This window comes from Heptranchias perlo, chromosome 24, assembly GCF_035084215.1.
Source record: "Heptranchias perlo isolate sHepPer1 chromosome 24, sHepPer1.hap1, whole genome shotgun sequence".
In the NCBI taxonomy this organism is placed as follows: domain Eukaryota; kingdom Metazoa; phylum Chordata; class Chondrichthyes; order Hexanchiformes; family Hexanchidae; genus Heptranchias; species Heptranchias perlo.
The window spans coordinates 29330949-29347799 of NC_090348.1; the positions used below are offsets into that span (position 1 = coordinate 29330949).

Genomic DNA, 16851 nt, shown 5'->3' on the forward strand with positions numbered 1-16851 from the left:
CATCAATTACGTTGCGATCGTGTTGGAAACTGTAAGTTTTGTTTATTCGGGTTTGCCACGCTCACTTTCACCCCCCCCCCCCACCCTGCTGCCAACCCGCCACCATTTCAAAATTGAGCCCCTAGATTCTCAGGGGAGAAAAAATGTTCTCCCCTTCCCTTCTATTTAAAGTGCTGGGTTACAATTCCATTGGTACCAGCAGCCATTCAGTACCCTGCTTAAGTAGTTGTTTGTGCATGTGCACAGACATTGAATATTAGCAGATTATTCTACCATACGAAGCATCACAGTGGAGTCCTGTCCATAGTTGACATTAACAAGCAGGAGCTGGTAATGGTTCTGCTGTTGCCATTTACAGCTCCTCTAGACCCATCTTTTGTCTCTTTCCTTGTCCCATTACCACCTTCCTTGCCTTGCACCATCATCCCTTTTGTCATTTAATCACTCTTGCCCTGTACCCTATCACAGACCTTCCCTTTTGTTCTTTCCTCCCCTCCCCTTCCTCTCCCTCCCCACCCTTTCCCTGGTGCTGTACTTGCTTAAAAACTGTTTAACTTCTTCCAGTTCTGACCAAAGGTCATCGACCTGAAACGTTAATTCTGTTTCTCTCTCCACAGATGCTGCCTGACCTGCTGAGTATTTCCAGCATTTTCTGTTTTTATTTCAGGTTTCCAGCATCTGCAGTATTTTGCTTTTGACATTAACACATACGCTTTTCAGCATAGGTCACTGGATAACAATAGAGAAAGGGAAATCCAGCTATTTCAATTTTACTCCCGTAGTCTGGGTACATTGAGGTTAATTATAGCACTTATGTTGCCAATGGGACCACCTGACTTGTATAGCTCAAAGAAAACTGCTCGTGGACTCCATAATATAAATGAGCCATGAGTCTCTCTGCTGGTAACAAAATGTGACCAACCCAATAGTGTGATTTTGTATAATTTCTGCGAATATTTGAACCTATGACCAAAGAGGAGTGAGGTAATTTTGTACAAGTATGGCATTAACAAAAAAAATTTATTGGAGAAATTTAAATGGACTGCTTAACAACTTCATGCAGAAAGGCACTTGTAGTGTATTAGGTAGATTTGTAGTTGAATGGCTTTACCACATCTAGTAAATTGGATAAAATGTGCAATGCAGAAGTTTGCATTTTTGTATTGATGTTAAAGTACTGAGGACAATTAATATACTTCTGTAGTTATGAAAATGTCTTTTTAATATGCATAGCAAGTGTTTCATGGTTTGCGTGTAAAATTAGACTCCAGTAGCATGTTTTATTTTCACAACCAGAGACTTCCTCGATGATAATGACTTGTTTATTTTAATTAGGAAAGGAATGCAGTTCTGATGTGCATCCAGTTTTACCCTGACAGGAATCATGAAATGTTGGTAAGTCAGTTGTGAATTTTATATCTGCCATCTATGCCCTTTTCTTTCTAGTATTTTTGAATTGCTCACTGTACTGTAACATATTAACTTTGTGTTTTTCCCACTAATATATATGTGATGTAAGGTCTGTAAAATTACTTTACACCAGAGTCAAGATGTGCACATAACAAAGTCAAAATCTGTATTGGCAAGGAACCATCAGACATGCCTTGGGGTGCAATCCATGCTCACTAGCAACTCACTACTGGAAATGCTGAATGAAGCCTTCCTACTCTTACAGCTATTAAAATCAAGTCCACATGCACTTTACAGCAAACATCCATATAAACCATATGGGGCATGACTTATTACTTTACAACAGAAAATTGTCAATCTAAACATCATGTCGCTTAATTACCGGATGTGGGTATTTGCTGCAAAGTGCATGCGGACTTGATTTTAATAACTGTGAAAGCAGGAAGACGTCATTCAGCATTTTCTCCATTCACTGACTTCTTAGTTTTAATCAGGAAGGTGTGTAATGTGCCAATCTGTATGACTAGATAGGTCCCAGACATCAAAGGATGGAGGTGTGAGGAAAGACTAGTGAACTGGCTCTAAAACCTTCGAAAGAAGTGACTGAGAGGGGATCTCATAGAAATAAGATATTAATTGTGTGTGTATATATAGTATTTGTTTTATTTTATATGGATAAGATAAAGTCTGAGTACAACTTCAAGGTAAGTCACTAGAACAAGCAGGCTTAAACTAAAACCAGCGAAAGGGCAATTTAAGACTGATGCCAGGAAGTGATCACAAAAAGTGATCACTACTTAGAATGGTCATCTGGGTACCTTAAATTTGTTTAGGATGCAGTTAGATAACATTGTGAAGGACACTGTTAGTTTTATTTGTGTGATAGCCTCCCTCATCTGTATTTATCTTGTGACTGAGCCATAGCAACAGATCAGAAGAGATAATCATTGTTTAGGAAGAACTGAGAGTTTCTTAATGAGTTGTTCTGAAAGTGAATGATGAAATCTAAATTATGTAGAGTGAAACAAACAGCTGGGGCTCAATTTTAAATGTAAATTGCGGGAGTGTTGGGGCCAGGGGGGCTGCGAAAATTGCAGAAATACAATATCATCCCAGTGGCAATTAAAGCCAGCAGGGTGATAGTTAAAGAACCAAATGTACCTCATTGAGGTACTCAAGGCACTTTACTTGTGACATATTATGTATTCGAACGATTTTTAACTTAGCTGGGCGGCTTTCCCATGGCTTCTGAGTCAAGCCTGGTGAAATCAGGCCTGAAGGGCCGGATCAGGCAAAAAGAAACAAAATAAATTAAATAACAAACCATTGCACAAAGTTAAAACACAAAATCAACCTACCTTTCCATCCTGCTCCAATGTCTCCCTCTCCAATGTCCCTCTCAGCCCACTATGTCTCCCTACCCGACCTCCCCGTCTTCCACCTCTGAAGTCCGCCTGACCCCACCTTCACCCCCCCCCCGACGTTCCCCCGATCCCCCCTTCACCCCCCAACATCCCCCCCGATCCCCCCTCTTCACTCCTACGATCCCCTCTCTTCACCTCCCCCCCAATGTCCCCCTGATCTTCCACTCCACCCCCCGATCTTCCACTCTCCCCCCTGATCTTCCATTCCCCCCCCCGCCCCCGATCTTCCGTTCCAGTGCTGGATAATGCCTCGATCTCTTTCCCATTCCTCCCCCCCCCGCCCCGCGTTGCAGCTTCTGTTGGCAGCCAGCCTGTCAATCAGGTTGGCTGCCGGGCACGAAACCCGGAAAGGACTTTAATCACCATCAAGTACGTTGCGATCGCGTCAGAAACGGTAAGTTTTGTTTATTCGGGTTTGCCACGCGCACCTTCACCCCCTCCCGCTGCCAACCCGCCACCATTTCAAAATAGAGCCCCTGGTGTTTCTAGTGCGGAAATCATACTATACCCTGGTTCCCTAAACTCAGACTGGCCAATAACCCCATACCCATTGTATCTGTACAGGTGGTAATTTAGGTCCCTCACATTGGAGGGGTCAATAACTTCTAAAATCAATTTTCTATTTAATCAAAAATATTTCAGAAATGGACATGAAGGTGGGAGAGAGAAAAGCACAGACGACAAATTATTTTATTATTATTCTTAGAAACTGATTTTTATGGAAGTTGCACTAATCTTGAGAGTTCCTCTTTAGTTCAGTAGAAGTGATCTGTCAGTACACTACATAAAACAATGTTCCTATGTTCCTCTTTTGAAATATTTGTTGCTGAGAATAAATTAATGTCAGAGTTTTTAATGAAGGAAATTCTTCCTTTTCTTTCTTTGCAGCTGTTGGATGCTGCACATCAGTGTGATCTGCATCCAATTAGTGTTAAATGGTCTTTATGAAACTGGTTATAATGAAGTTAATTCCTTTCTTCCATGATAGCTTTCATTTCCTCTTGGATTCTCTTTAACAGCTACAAGGTTACGGTAAGCTGTGCACCACTGTTTTTTTTACATATAATCTGTAGTTATTTTTATCCATCCGCCCCCACCAATACAGAGAAAACAAGCATGATCTTAGGCTATATGAATTTGCTTCTAAAGATTTAGTTACATATAAGTTTACACGTAGTTTATAGCCTGTAAAGTCGGCAGATGACATTTTTTTAAGCAGGCCACTAATGTTTGTTTTTTTCAAAATTGTAATTATTTCTAATTTGTTTAACCTCTGCATGCAGATGGGCTACTGCTGTCATTCCGTAGAGTTTACTCCTGTCACTTTGAACTCAGGGCAGGGGAGGTTCCTTTTTGATTTGAATTTTATTCTGATTAAATTGATATCACAACCCTTTGAGTTTAGATGATCTCGTAAGCTGACATTTACTTTGCTAGCTCTCCTCTTGGCACAAAAGATTAGAGTGCTTGATATTGGTTGTAAACCCACATTATTTTATTTTGTATGTTAGTAGATGAGGGCTAAAAAAATGACTTAGGCATGAATAGTTATTGTCTATTTTGCCCATACAGTCATGGTCAGTGCTTTTCTGAACCTTTCTGTCTTGTTCCTCAAGCTATAAGTCCTACATGATCTTCTTCCTTCCTTGCTATGTTAAAATCAAGTATCAATGCACTGTTTTTTATTCTTGACTCATTCTCAGGACTTCAGAACTCTGAAATTCCTTACCTTTTGGTCTTTTCTTCCTCCTACAGGCTTTTAAAAGACAAACTTGGCATCACCTAATGACTGACTACTCAGGGTGTAAAATTCTTAGACTTGGCCCATAGTTAATTTTCCTGGTGGGGTGATACTTCTTGTTTGTATGTGGAGGTTAAACATGTTTTAAACAATAAGGAAGGTTATACCTACAGTAGGTAATGTAATATTTTCTTTGAACATTTTCAGCAGCATGCTTCAGTAGGTTATGTTTGTTGTATTTTGTTTTTTCTCCATGAAATAATTGTTTAAGACACAAAATCTGTAACATAGTTGTCCTATGTTCTTGTTAATGGGCTCTGGCACAAGCTTGGCACAGTTTCCACTGATGTGCATTCTTGCGATTATAATACCAGCAATCTTGGTTATAAATGTGCTGGGTTAGGAGGGAAGCAAATATAGTGTCTCGATCCCGAACAAATCTTTGTTAAATTTAATCTACCTTTTACTCACTGCACTTGCCACATGGGAGGAACTGTGTATAATGCTTGTTGTACAAAAATGTACCACAATTGTATTGAGATATATTGGCCTCAATTTTCTAATGGCTGTGCTGGTGCGTTGGGGGCGAGGGGACTATGAAAATCCCAAATACAAGGAGCGGGAAACAAACCCGGCCCCAACACGCCGACTTCCGAGTTTCACACAGACGCATCTGTGTGCGTGCGCCGTTCCCGAACCCGGAAGTCCCACCGGCGATTAAAGCTGGCGGGCTGATATTTAAACCTGTCATTAAGGTACTTATACTTGTTAAAGTAGTTAATTTTATTGTGATTTAGGCAGGGGAAGGATTTTAATTTTGCCTCAGAGTGTTTCCCGTGCTCTCTGAAAAACTCCATGTTGAAGTAGTCGTGTTTCAGCCACCAGCCATTTGGACATTTAAATCCCTGTTTGACAGATGGGGATAAAAGGTGAGTTATTGCAGCAGGGCACTCAGTTCTCTCAGGCAAACTTTTGGCTGGGAGATCTTTGTGTTTAGACTGGGAATTCTTGGTTTCCACTCAGAATTGTTCTGTTTACACCTATTAACTAACTTTCTGGACCCCCTCAAACTGACACCATCAGTATGGGGGGGCGCGATGGCTGCATTCACCAGTATATCCGAGGACGAGCAACATCATCATCCTCGCCAGGCACGGCGTGCACTTCCGCCACTTGCAGCTCCACAACACAGTGCTGCGCCACAAGCACCTGCAAAAGAGCACAGAGGGCAACAACAGAGGGAACAACGTCGCAGGAGGCACTACCCTCGTCAGAGGGTCTACAGACTGAGGCTCAGCTTCTTGCACCTCTCCGAGGAGCAGTGCATATGGAGGCTGAGAGTGAGTCGCCAGGTGGTTGCAGACATCTGCAGCCTCCTTCATGCCGAGCTGCTCCCGGCTGGGCTGAGCAGCATCTCATTACCCGCCGCTGTTAAAGTCACCACTGCCCTCAACTTCTTCGCCTCCGGATCATTCCAGGGTGCCACCGAGGACACCACCGGGGTCTCTCAGTCGTCTGCATAAGGCAGGTCACAGACGGCTTGTTTCGCAGGTCGTCCAACTACGTCAACTTCCCCATGGACGACTTCAGCCAGACTGAGAGGGCAGTGGGATTCCACTGTGTGGCTGGCTTCCCATGGGTACAGGGTGCAATCGATTGCATGCATATAGCAATCCGAGCACCTCCACACGAGCCAGGACTGTTCATTCAACAGAAAGGGATATCACTCCATCAACTCTCAGCTCATTTGTGACCAGTGCAAAAGATTGGCACGTGTGCGCCAGATTCCCTGGCATCTGCCACGATTCCTTCATTTTGAGGGAATCCAACATCCCGGGCCTCTTCCATGCACCGAGCACCCTTAAGGGCAGGCTCCTCGGGGACAAGGGATACCCACTGCACATGTGGCTCATGACACCTCTGAGCAACAGCGAGCAACAGCGTCGATACAACGACAGCCATATCACCAACAGGTCTGTAATTGAACAGGCAATAGGACTGCTGAAGATGCGATTTCGGTGCCTCGATCGTTCTGGGGGAATGCTTCAATACCCACCAGCGAGAGTGGGTCACATTATAGTAGTGCATGGCGCAGCAGAGAGGGGTACCGGTTGAGGAGGCCCCATCCCCTCATCCACCATCCACATGTGCCATTCACATGAGGAGGAGCAGGAGGAGGAGGAGGAGGAGGAACCCATGGGCAGAGCAGCGACTCACATGTGAACAGTTCTCGTAAGATCAGAAAGTGAGGAGAGTCCAGTCCTCACACCACCTGGAAAGATCAGCGCCAACGCTAGCAGCCACCCCCCCCACCACATTCCCTGCACAAAACAGTCCTGCAACTACACATACCCCCACTATAAGGTGACCCACTGGGTGGCATCAAGTGTCACTGTTTATGATGAAGCAGATGAAAGGGCGCTATCACAAAAGCCAGTCAAGAATGGGCAAGACGTGGCAGTAGTGGTGAGAATGATAACATTTAATATTACTTTAACAAAAACCAAATATAAATGAAAAACATGACAATCTGTCAGACACCCTTGTGCATACCCTTCGTGCTCACAAATTCTTAGCCTTTCTCTTCCTACAACTTCTAGGTTATGCATCCCCTGTGGCTGCAGCAGAGGTAGTGGCAGGTTGCTCATGTTCATGCCTTGACTGTTGAGATGATTTCGGCCTATACCTTGTGGGTTTTGGTGCCCGTGAGGGCCCCTCCAGAGACTGCTCCACCTGCACCTGTGCAGGGGCAGACTCGGCCACCTGGAGAGGAGGCAGCATTGCGGGTACTGGTTGAGAGGGGGGCAACGGGTGAGACATGGGAGCGCTTTGAGTGGCCTCCCCACTTCCATGTCCCCTTTTGCCATCATCCCACTCCTGGGCCAGGCCCACATCACTCCTACCACCCTGCTGGACAACAGTTGGTGGACATATGTGATGCGTTGGAAGGCCACTTCTAAAGTATCTGTCAGTCTGTTTAAGGCGGCAGAATGTTGTTCACCCTGAGTCCGCATGGCCGTTGTCAGGGCCTGAATGGACTCATTTGTGAGCCGTGCTTGAATCTCAACGGAGGCTAGCCTTCTCTCCATCGCAGACATTCCCACACTTACCTGCAACACTGTCTCAGACATTTCTGCAGTTACACGCGACTCTATCTCAGACTGTTGTTCACGTCCCTGCGACACTATCTCAGAGATTCCCTCACGTACCTGTGCCACCATTCCACTGATGCAGGAGTTGGACTCCTCCATCCTCCACGCCGTTGTGGAGAGTGTGTGTGTCACCTGTTCCAGTACCTCGCAAATATGCTGCTGTCCCTCGATCATTCTCCTTTCAAAGAATGGCCCCCGGGGTTCAGCGCCTGCGTCGAGCTGAGCAGAGCCTGGAGAGGATTGCGCCCACTGACGCGGACTCTCCACAGCTGCCCCTGCCACCATGTCTGCTCGTGCTCGCTTGTGTGTGGTGACTCACCGGGTGCCAACCCAACTAACTGAGGACTGGGACCCACCGAGGTGTGAGTATCTGCGCTGGTGGATGGCTCACTAAGATGTGACGGTGCACCCTCAGAGGCCTGGAGCTCCTCTGAGGAATCGCCCTCTGCCGCCATTGCAGTTGTTGAAGGGCCTGTAGGAGAACAGAAGGCAATATTAAGCATCATCACAGATGTGTCATGTTGTGATGAGCATACTGAGGTGTTCAACATGCCAATCATTGTTAACATCAATTCATGTTGTGTGTGATGAATGTTAAAGTTGTGTCACTAGACGTTTGTGAGATGCCAGCCTTGGCGTCCCCGACGGACAGGCATTTGCGGGTGTGGCTGATCTCGAGAGCCTCCTCCTCCACATCTGTGAGGACCACTATTTGTAGAGGTCCCCCTCCAGTCCTCGCCATCTCGTGTGCATTTTGCACTCTCTTCTAGAAGGGGTGAAAGTACAGACGTGTGAGTGAGTGATGGTGAAGTGGCCAACAGATGAATGCATTGCTTTGGGTGAGGCTGACCGTGAAAGTGGTGCATCAGAGGGTGAGTACGAGACAGAGACATCACATTGGATCAGGATTGGGGTGAGTGGCAGTGGTGGGATCACAAATGGGGAGGTGAGGAAGTGCAGGTAAGTTGAGGATGAGCCTTAAGTGGGTTTGAGGAGTGATGTGATGTAGTCTTGGCAGTGCAGAATGATATGTGTGTGTGTGTGTGTTGGGGGGGGGGGTGGGGGGTGTTGATGATGTGCAACACGGAATGCAGGAGAATCAGTAAGTGTACTGACTTTTGCTGACCTAGTTAGGTCATTGAAACGCTTCCTGCACTGGACCCAATTGTGGGAGATGTTCTGCTGCTGCTGACCTCCTCTGCTGCCTCGAGCCAGGCCTTCTTGGTGGCAAAGGCAGGGCACTTCTTCCTGTCCTCCGGGTGAAACATTTCCCACCTCCTCCTCACCGCGCCCAGTAGCACGTGGAGTGAGGCATCATTAAATCTTGGAGTGGCCTTGTCCCTGTGCTGCTCCATATTCTGTGTTGTTGGTCTTTGCTCCAGCAAAAACCATTGGAGCAATGGCCCTTTTGAATCCAGACGCTCCAGCTGACAGCCTATCATGCGGGTGCACAGGCTGCCCACAGCGCAGCTTTCGGACGGCAAACCCGGAAGCCACGGATTAACTCACGATCGCGTGGGGAAAGGTAAGTTTTTTTTTATTCGGGTTTGTCGCGCGCACATCGACCCAGCGCTGCCATCCCATCACCATTTTAAAATTGAGCCCATTAAAGATAGATGAGTACATTTCACTTGTAATGTTCTGTGACTGGTTGTTTCCTCCATTGTGTTGCTTTTTTTCAGCCTTGTAAATTTTGGATACAATCATTTTCAAGAGGAAGAGGAATCATCTGAATCGTTGAATCTACAAGTTTTCACAAATCATACAGGTAGCAAGTATAAGCAGGATGAATTGTTTTACCTTTTATAAATGCTGAAGTACATGTAGTTCCAACAGTTTTACTTTGAGATTCCTGATTAGAAAGAAAACTAAAACAGTGCATCCATCACTTTGGATAACAGGGTAATTTCCATGGCCTCTTTATTCATTCTCCCCTCCCAAAATAGTAGGGATACAAAATTATTTAGTTTACAGTACTTAAGAGAAACATTTAATTACGCAGAGTAAATTGAAGTGGGTGTGGATAGACTAATTGTTGTCTTATGAGTGACGATAACTGTAACTTAAAAGATTGTGATAACCTTTAATGGTCCCATAATCACGAGGCAACTTTCATTTCTCTTCATAGCTGATTGGCCGCCACTTCAAAACTCTCCCAAGTGTTTGACTTAGGTTAAAAGGCAAACAATTTCAGTAGTCTCATGACTTCATAATTGGTCACAGCATTAACAAAGTTTTGTGTCTCAGAATAATTTTGTGGATGAAAAATAAGGACTATTTGCAGTACCACCTGCCTACCACCAAGTGGAGATAGACTACTAAATGTTGACATTTGCAGCATTTGCCTTTTACAGAGAAATGCAGTAATCCTATCTAAACAGAAGTGGGCAAACAAATTCAAATTAACGGCGAAGCTGGTGGAAAAGGGAGTTCGTGAGAGAGATCAGTCCTACTCATGGTCAGCAACTATAATGTTCTGCAAACCCTGTCTTAATCCAATATTAACTGGGGGAAGGGGAGGACTCAAACTTCTTGCAAATGTGGGAGCCTTTTTATTTTGCATGAAAATCTAGCATAATTTGTACGTGGAGGGTTTAGCTTTTTCTGTGTATGGAGAATCTCATTTTTATGAATGGGGGTTTCCATTCTTGCAGATCATAATCAAGGACAGAAAGCATGGCTTCTATAATAAGTTATTTTTTTTGTTGTTGTAGGTACCATGTCTGTGTGCTATAGTCATCCTGTGCAAAATGAGCAGGAATTCACTTATTCGGTGATTTTTCTGCATCACGGTAAATAATCTGGTTTCAATATATTATTTTTACCGTAAACATCTGAAATTCTCTCTCCATTTTGGCTGTACTGCACTCGGCAGGTCTTTTTCTCAGTTTTCGGGAGGGCAGATTAGATTGATGCATATTTTTATAACCACCAGCACAACTGCTCTACCGTCAGCCAGCAGGATGCCCCCTTAAAGCAGGGCCACCTGTTTGTCTTGCCTTAAAGTGGTATTCCACCTGTTTATTTTGCCTTAAAGTGGTATTCCACCTGGAAAGCTGGTCTGAAACTACCTCTCAATATTGGAACATTCTGGGATTTGAGCCCAGGGTCATCAAACTTGCAGGCAAGTGCTCTATTGCCTTTGCTATTGATTGGGCTGCCTAGTCTTTTCAACATGTTTTAAGGGGACTATAGACCAGTTATACACCAGATAATTTTGTAACTTTTTCTTCCAGTCAGGATTGACGAGTCTGCTTAAAATATATAATGTTACCTGAACCTGCTGTATTCATTTCCTGGAAGGCCAATGTTATTTTTTCTCTTAAAAATAAAAGTGCATACAATAGTCTGCACTCAAATAAACCTTTGATTTTTCAAACATTTGTGTATGTTAACCCTCTAAAAGATTAGTGATCAAGTTAAGTGGAATTTTCTTTTAATGAGTATGGTTTGATACAGTGTTATGAAATACAGAGCAGTCTTAACTTTCAAATTGATAAAAATTTTGATTTGCATTTGTATATAAATCTGGTGTAAAGAAAGATTGGGTCACTGAACAATCTGAATGGAATTCGAGAGTGGTACAGTGCAGAACTGGCCAAATTTTAATTTTTTACTTTTTCGCAGGTTGGAGAAAAACATTTACAGTTTCTTTGGAGGCATCTGAATGTGCCCGTATAAGTGAACCAACCTTCATAAACATTGGTAAGCTGATGGTGTATTTATAGATAAGAGAATCTGTATAGTATGTAGATTTATTTAAATATATAAGGGGCGAATTTCCTTGCCAGTCTCGGTGTATTTCCGGTGTCTGATTGGGGCAAGTACATTTTTGTGGCTGGAAAATTAGGCAGAAGCTAATTCCGCCAGTATTCCGAAATAAAATTACTGCTCCTCCTCCCCCCCCCCCCCTCCCAATTCCGTCGCACTTTAACCCTTCTCACGCCCGTTGAGTTGCGAGTCCCCTCATTTAAATATATTAAGAAGGGTTTCCTGCTTTTACACTCGCCAAGCACTCAGGATAACTTAGACCAAGAATGATAGGATGCAGATGTTGCGTTGTTCAGCTGAGTTGGGCAGAAGTCAGGAGTTTCTGAGTCTGGAGAGTTTCAATAGTGATTTCTGCAGCTGGGAAACACTTGTTGCAGTGATTGTATATTTTGCCATTCTGCCTACACAGACCTGGGCTTGATTCTCAGTGCTTCTGACAGGGTCAGACCACCAGCAGATTTTCACCCCACACCCCCACATCCTACCCAAATCACAGCATTTCGGGAGTAGGAGTGGCATTCTCTTTAGGCATACCCTTGTGTGCTATTATCATGATGTGGAGATGCCGGTGATGGACTGGGGTTGACAATTGTAAACAATTTTACAACACCAAGTTATAGTCCAGCAATTTTATTTTAAATTCACAAGCTTTCGGAGGCTTCCTCCTTCATCAGGTGAACGATGTGAAAATGAAATCCTCGAAATGAAGTCGCATTTATAATTCACAGAACAATGCTTGGTGAGTACAGACAGTTTTTTCAACTGCCCGTTGCCAAGGCAATCAGTGTGCAGACAGACAGGAGTTACCTGCCAGGTCTCAGAATATACAAATCACCAAAAAAAACAACAAACAAAAAAAAACAGAGATAGAGAGGTAGAAAAATAGAAAAGACAGCAACTGACCCGTTATATTAAAAACAGATAACATTAGTTCGCTGGTGGGGTAACGTGTAGCGTGACATGAACCCAAGATCCCGGTTGAGGCCGTCCTCATGGGTGCGGAACTTGGCTATCAATTTCTGCTCGACGATTTTGCGTTGTCGTGTGTCTCAAAGGCCGCCTTGGAGTACGCTTACCCGAAGGTCGGTGGATGAATGTCCATGACTGCTGAAGTGTTCCCCGACTGGGAGGGAACCCTCCTGTTTGGCGATTGTTGCGCGGTGTCCATTCATCCGTTGTCGCAGCGTCTGCATGGTCGTCGAGCAGAAATTGATAGCCAAGTTCCGCACCCATGAGGACGGCCTCAACCGGGATCTTGGGTTCATGTCACGCTACACGTTACCCCACCAGCGAACAAATGTTATCTGTTTTTAATATAACGGGTCAGTTGCTGTCTTTTCTATGTTTCTACCTCTCTATCTCTGTTTTTTTTTGTTTGTTGTTTTTTTTGGTGATTTGTATATTCTGAGACCTGGCAGGTAACACCTGTCTGTCTGCACACTGATTGCCTTGGCAACGGGCAGTTGAAAAAACTGTCTGTAATCACCAAGCATTGTTCTGTGAATTATAAATGCGATTTCATTTCGAGGATTTCATTTTCACATCGTTCACCTGACGAAGGAGGAAGCCTCCGAAAGCTTGTGAATTTAAAATAAAATTGCTGGACTATAACTTGGTGTTGTAAAATTGTTTACAATTGCTATTATCATGGAAGAGGAGCAGTGGCACAGGATGGAGGAAAGGAGAGTTGGGTAGCATTTAGTGGGATGTAGCCCACCAGATATTACCCCACCCCTCCCTTATAGAATATACTGGCAGCATAGGTTATGTGAAGACTTTACTGAGGAGATGTGTATGAGTGTACTTCACCAAAGAGGCAATTGGGCAGCACTGTCACCTACTGCATGGGGACCTGCAGCCACGCATAACTGCCTGCACCGCTCTCTTTCTCTCTCTCTGGCTAAGGTGTCCACTGCACTCAGCTTTTATGGCACAGGCTCTTTTCAAGCAGTTACATGTGATCTCTCCATAATATCAGCCAGGCTGTATGTAGTATGGACATTTGTCAGGTGACTGACTCACCTTACAGGAGAGCTGGGGAATTCACCGTCTTTGGCATCACAGAAAGCATTAGAGATGTGGCCATCCAGTTTTCCAGGTTTTCTGGCATACCCACGGTCCAGGTGCAATCAATGGCACCCATATCGTTTTGCGAGCTCCCACAGAACACCCTTACTTCAACAGGAAGGGCTTCCATTCCCTCAATGCATTGATTGTGTGTGACAACATACATAGGATCCTATTTGTCAACACCAGATATGCTGGAAGTTGTCAGGATGTATTTATTGATCCTTTGAAATTCGGATTTCCCTGACCTCTTCAGGGAAGAAAATCATGTCAGTGATGGCTTCCAGATGGTAAAGCCTACTCCCTGCTCCTGTGGATTATGATCCCTATAAGAATGGCCAAACAGCAGCAGCGCTACAATGAGCGACATGCCCTTCCAAGATGGGCCATCGAGAGAGCCATTGAGGGTTTAAAGGAAAGGAATGACAGCTTTTCTGTATCTTTTAAAGATGCCATTAAAATGCACCCATATCATGCTTATCATTCTTCTAATCAATCAGCCAAATAACTTCTGATGTAGAATATATGTGTGTGTAAACTACAGATTCTTGATGAAACCATGCAATTAAGGGGTCAAACTCCAGAAGAAATATTGTGAACCATTTCATTAGCAGCATAGAGAGTAAAATGATTCCAGATGCAATCAAACCTTGGCTAAGTTCCCTACATTTTATTACAGTTAATTCAAGTTACAAATGACCGGATAAATTGACATTTCTGTCCGTATGGTCAATGAAATATGCATTGCTTTTAATTTGTTTGGTTTGGGAAAACTTTTTTTAAATCTAGTTACCCAATTGTCTGGACAAATCATGTCAGCTTTAAGTGGAATACAATGTAATTTAATAATTGGACACTGAAGCATTTAACTTAGCCAATGATTTAAATTGAAATAACCTTGTAAAATGATTGTAATGCATTAATTTTCTTTCCAGGTTATTATATAGCCGTTTACATGCCTGGATATTTTTTACACCTAATTAATGCACAACACCCTAATTTGGCTTGTCATAGTTTGTTTTTGTCAGGTAAGAATGATTTATCAACCTAAGTATGCCTCAATAACAATTTTTGAAACTTAAAAAAAGTCTCTTAACAGTCACATTGTTGGCTGGATTGACACTACTTCAGATTGCTGTGCTGAGGCACTGTACTATAGAGTGGTAGGACTTTGAACTCAGTCATATTGCTGAGGGCTCCTCAGCGCAGATGGGAATTGAACCTGGCACTTTTTTTATTTGTATGGCTGTGCCACACCATGGAGCCCAGGTTAGTTGTAATGTTGTTGAGATTTTCTTTAATTAAAATAAAATCACTTTTGAGAGATTGCACCAGTGATGCTGGGTATTTACTTAGATCAAAACATTTATTTTTTTAAAGTTCTTTTTGAGATTGCTGAGGCAGTAAAGTTAAACTACGTATGTTTGGCAAATTCATCCTTTTTAATTACTAGTGGTCCTTTTAATCCAAACTTGTGAGTAGCACAGATAAAAAGAGCTGATTCTGTGCATCATTTAAAGCTACAGTGGATGCACAGGATAAGGTTCATCTCACCGTTAAGTCTGGTTGTAAGTGACTGAATAGGGTCACTCATGAATTTCAGTTGGCCTACTGACGAGAAATACATTTTGCAGGAAGGCATTCAATTAGATCTATTCATGATGTTTGTAATTATTTTAGGGAAGGGTTCAATTTTCTTTTTAAAAAAAATTATGGGGTGATCTGATCGAGGTGTTTAAAATGTTAAAAGGATTTGGTAGGGTAGATACAGAGAAACTATTTGCTCTGGTGGGGGAAATCAAGAACAAGGGGACACAATCTGAAAATTGGAGTCAGGCCATTCAGGAGTTAAATCAGGAAGGACTTTTTCACACAAAGGGTAGCGGAAGTCTGGGATTCTCTGCCCCAGAAGGCTGTGGATGCTGCAACAATTGGAGCTTTCGAGACTGAGATCGATCGATTTTTATTCGGTAAGGGTATCAAGGGCTATGGAGCAAAGGCAGGAAAATAGAATTGAGGTGCAGATCAGCCATGATCTGATTGAATTGCGGAGCAGCCTCGATGGGCTGAATGGCCTACTCCTGTTTATGTTCCTAAATGACCATAATTTTATTAAAACCAGCATAATAAGCTATGTGTTTACTAGGGAAAGATGCCAAAGTGAAGCCCTGGAATCACCACCGTTATATATTATCACTGTCTGACTCGCTGCTGGACTGTCAATTGGGGAAGATGTACGAAGCTGACCTCGACCCACTGTTATTGATGTTGTTCATGCGCGGCAGTAAACTGGACTGTCATCAATTCGCAGCGCTGCACTGTGCAGTCTTGTATCTCCAGAGCAATTCAGAAACAGAAATGCAGGTATTGGACTATAGTATTGATCTAATCCAATATACACCCTCGTTGCTCAACTTTTAAACACAAATATAGGACCTTTGGAACAAAATATAAAATATTGCTCTGTTTAATAATATTACTGAATATTCTTAGGAAACTGCAGTTGTATTAGTTGGTTTACAAATTATTCGTAGCATCCCTTTAGCTTTTAGCCAGAAATCGCTTTTGAGCAAGAGTCTGGTTTATTCTGGAGCCACTGTGTTTTACAACAACGGTATATTTGATGCATTTGTGCTGCTAGTGAGCAGCTTAAATTGGACAGCCAATTCTGTGGGCCTCATTGGCCCCCTTCGCCAAACTCCTAATGTCCCACATTACTGATGTACAGTCCCATTTGGTAAAGCTCCATGCTGGAAGTGTGAATTTGTGAACGTTACTCCTACTGTGTTTGGATGATTGTTGACTTAATAAATCTAGGGGCTCAATTTTAAACATAAATTGCGGGTGCATTGGGGACGGATGGGGGGCTGCGAAAATTGCAAAAATGCAGAGCCGGTTCGCAAGCCGGCTCCAACCTGCCGAAGCCCATGTGTGCATGCAGGCTTCCCAAATCTGGAAGTCCCGCCGGCAATTAAAGCCGTTGGGATGATAGTTAAAGAACTAAATATACCTCATTGAGGTACTTAAGGCACTTTACTTGTGACATATTAGGTAGTTAGAACGATTTTTAACTTACCTTGGCGGCTCTCCCACGGCTTCCGATTCACGCCTGGTGAAACCAAGCCTGAAGGGCCGGATCAGGGAAAAATAAACAAAATAAGTTAAATAAAAAACCATTGCACAAAGTTAAAACACAAAATCAACCTACCTTTCCACCCGACTCCGATGTCCGATGTCTCCCTCTCCGATCTTCCCCTCTCCACTCCCCCCCATATCCACCCCCCCT

General features: G+C 43.5%; 1 protein-coding gene across 6 annotated transcripts in view; it reads left to right on the forward strand.

Moving 5' to 3' along the window:
* The window catches only part of gsap (gamma-secretase activating protein), a 78401-nt gene that overhangs the window by 14670 nt on the left and 46880 nt on the right, over nucleotides 1-16851 (forward strand). For 5 of the 6 annotated variants that reach the window (XM_068004984.1, XM_068004986.1, XM_068004985.1 and 2 more), the window contains 7 exons: nucleotides 1336-1395; nucleotides 3823-3866; nucleotides 9410-9495; nucleotides 10442-10519; nucleotides 11355-11432; nucleotides 14501-14593; nucleotides 15712-15929. In XM_068004984.1, coding sequence (XP_067861085.1) covers nucleotides 1336-1395; nucleotides 3823-3866; nucleotides 9410-9495; nucleotides 10442-10519; nucleotides 11355-11432; nucleotides 14501-14593; nucleotides 15712-15929 — 657 coding nt within the window. The remainder of the gene's footprint in view (nucleotides 1-1335; nucleotides 1396-3822; nucleotides 3867-9409; nucleotides 9496-10441; nucleotides 10520-11354; nucleotides 11433-14500; nucleotides 14594-15711; nucleotides 15930-16851) is intronic. The other variant, XM_068004987.1, reaches the window with a different exon arrangement.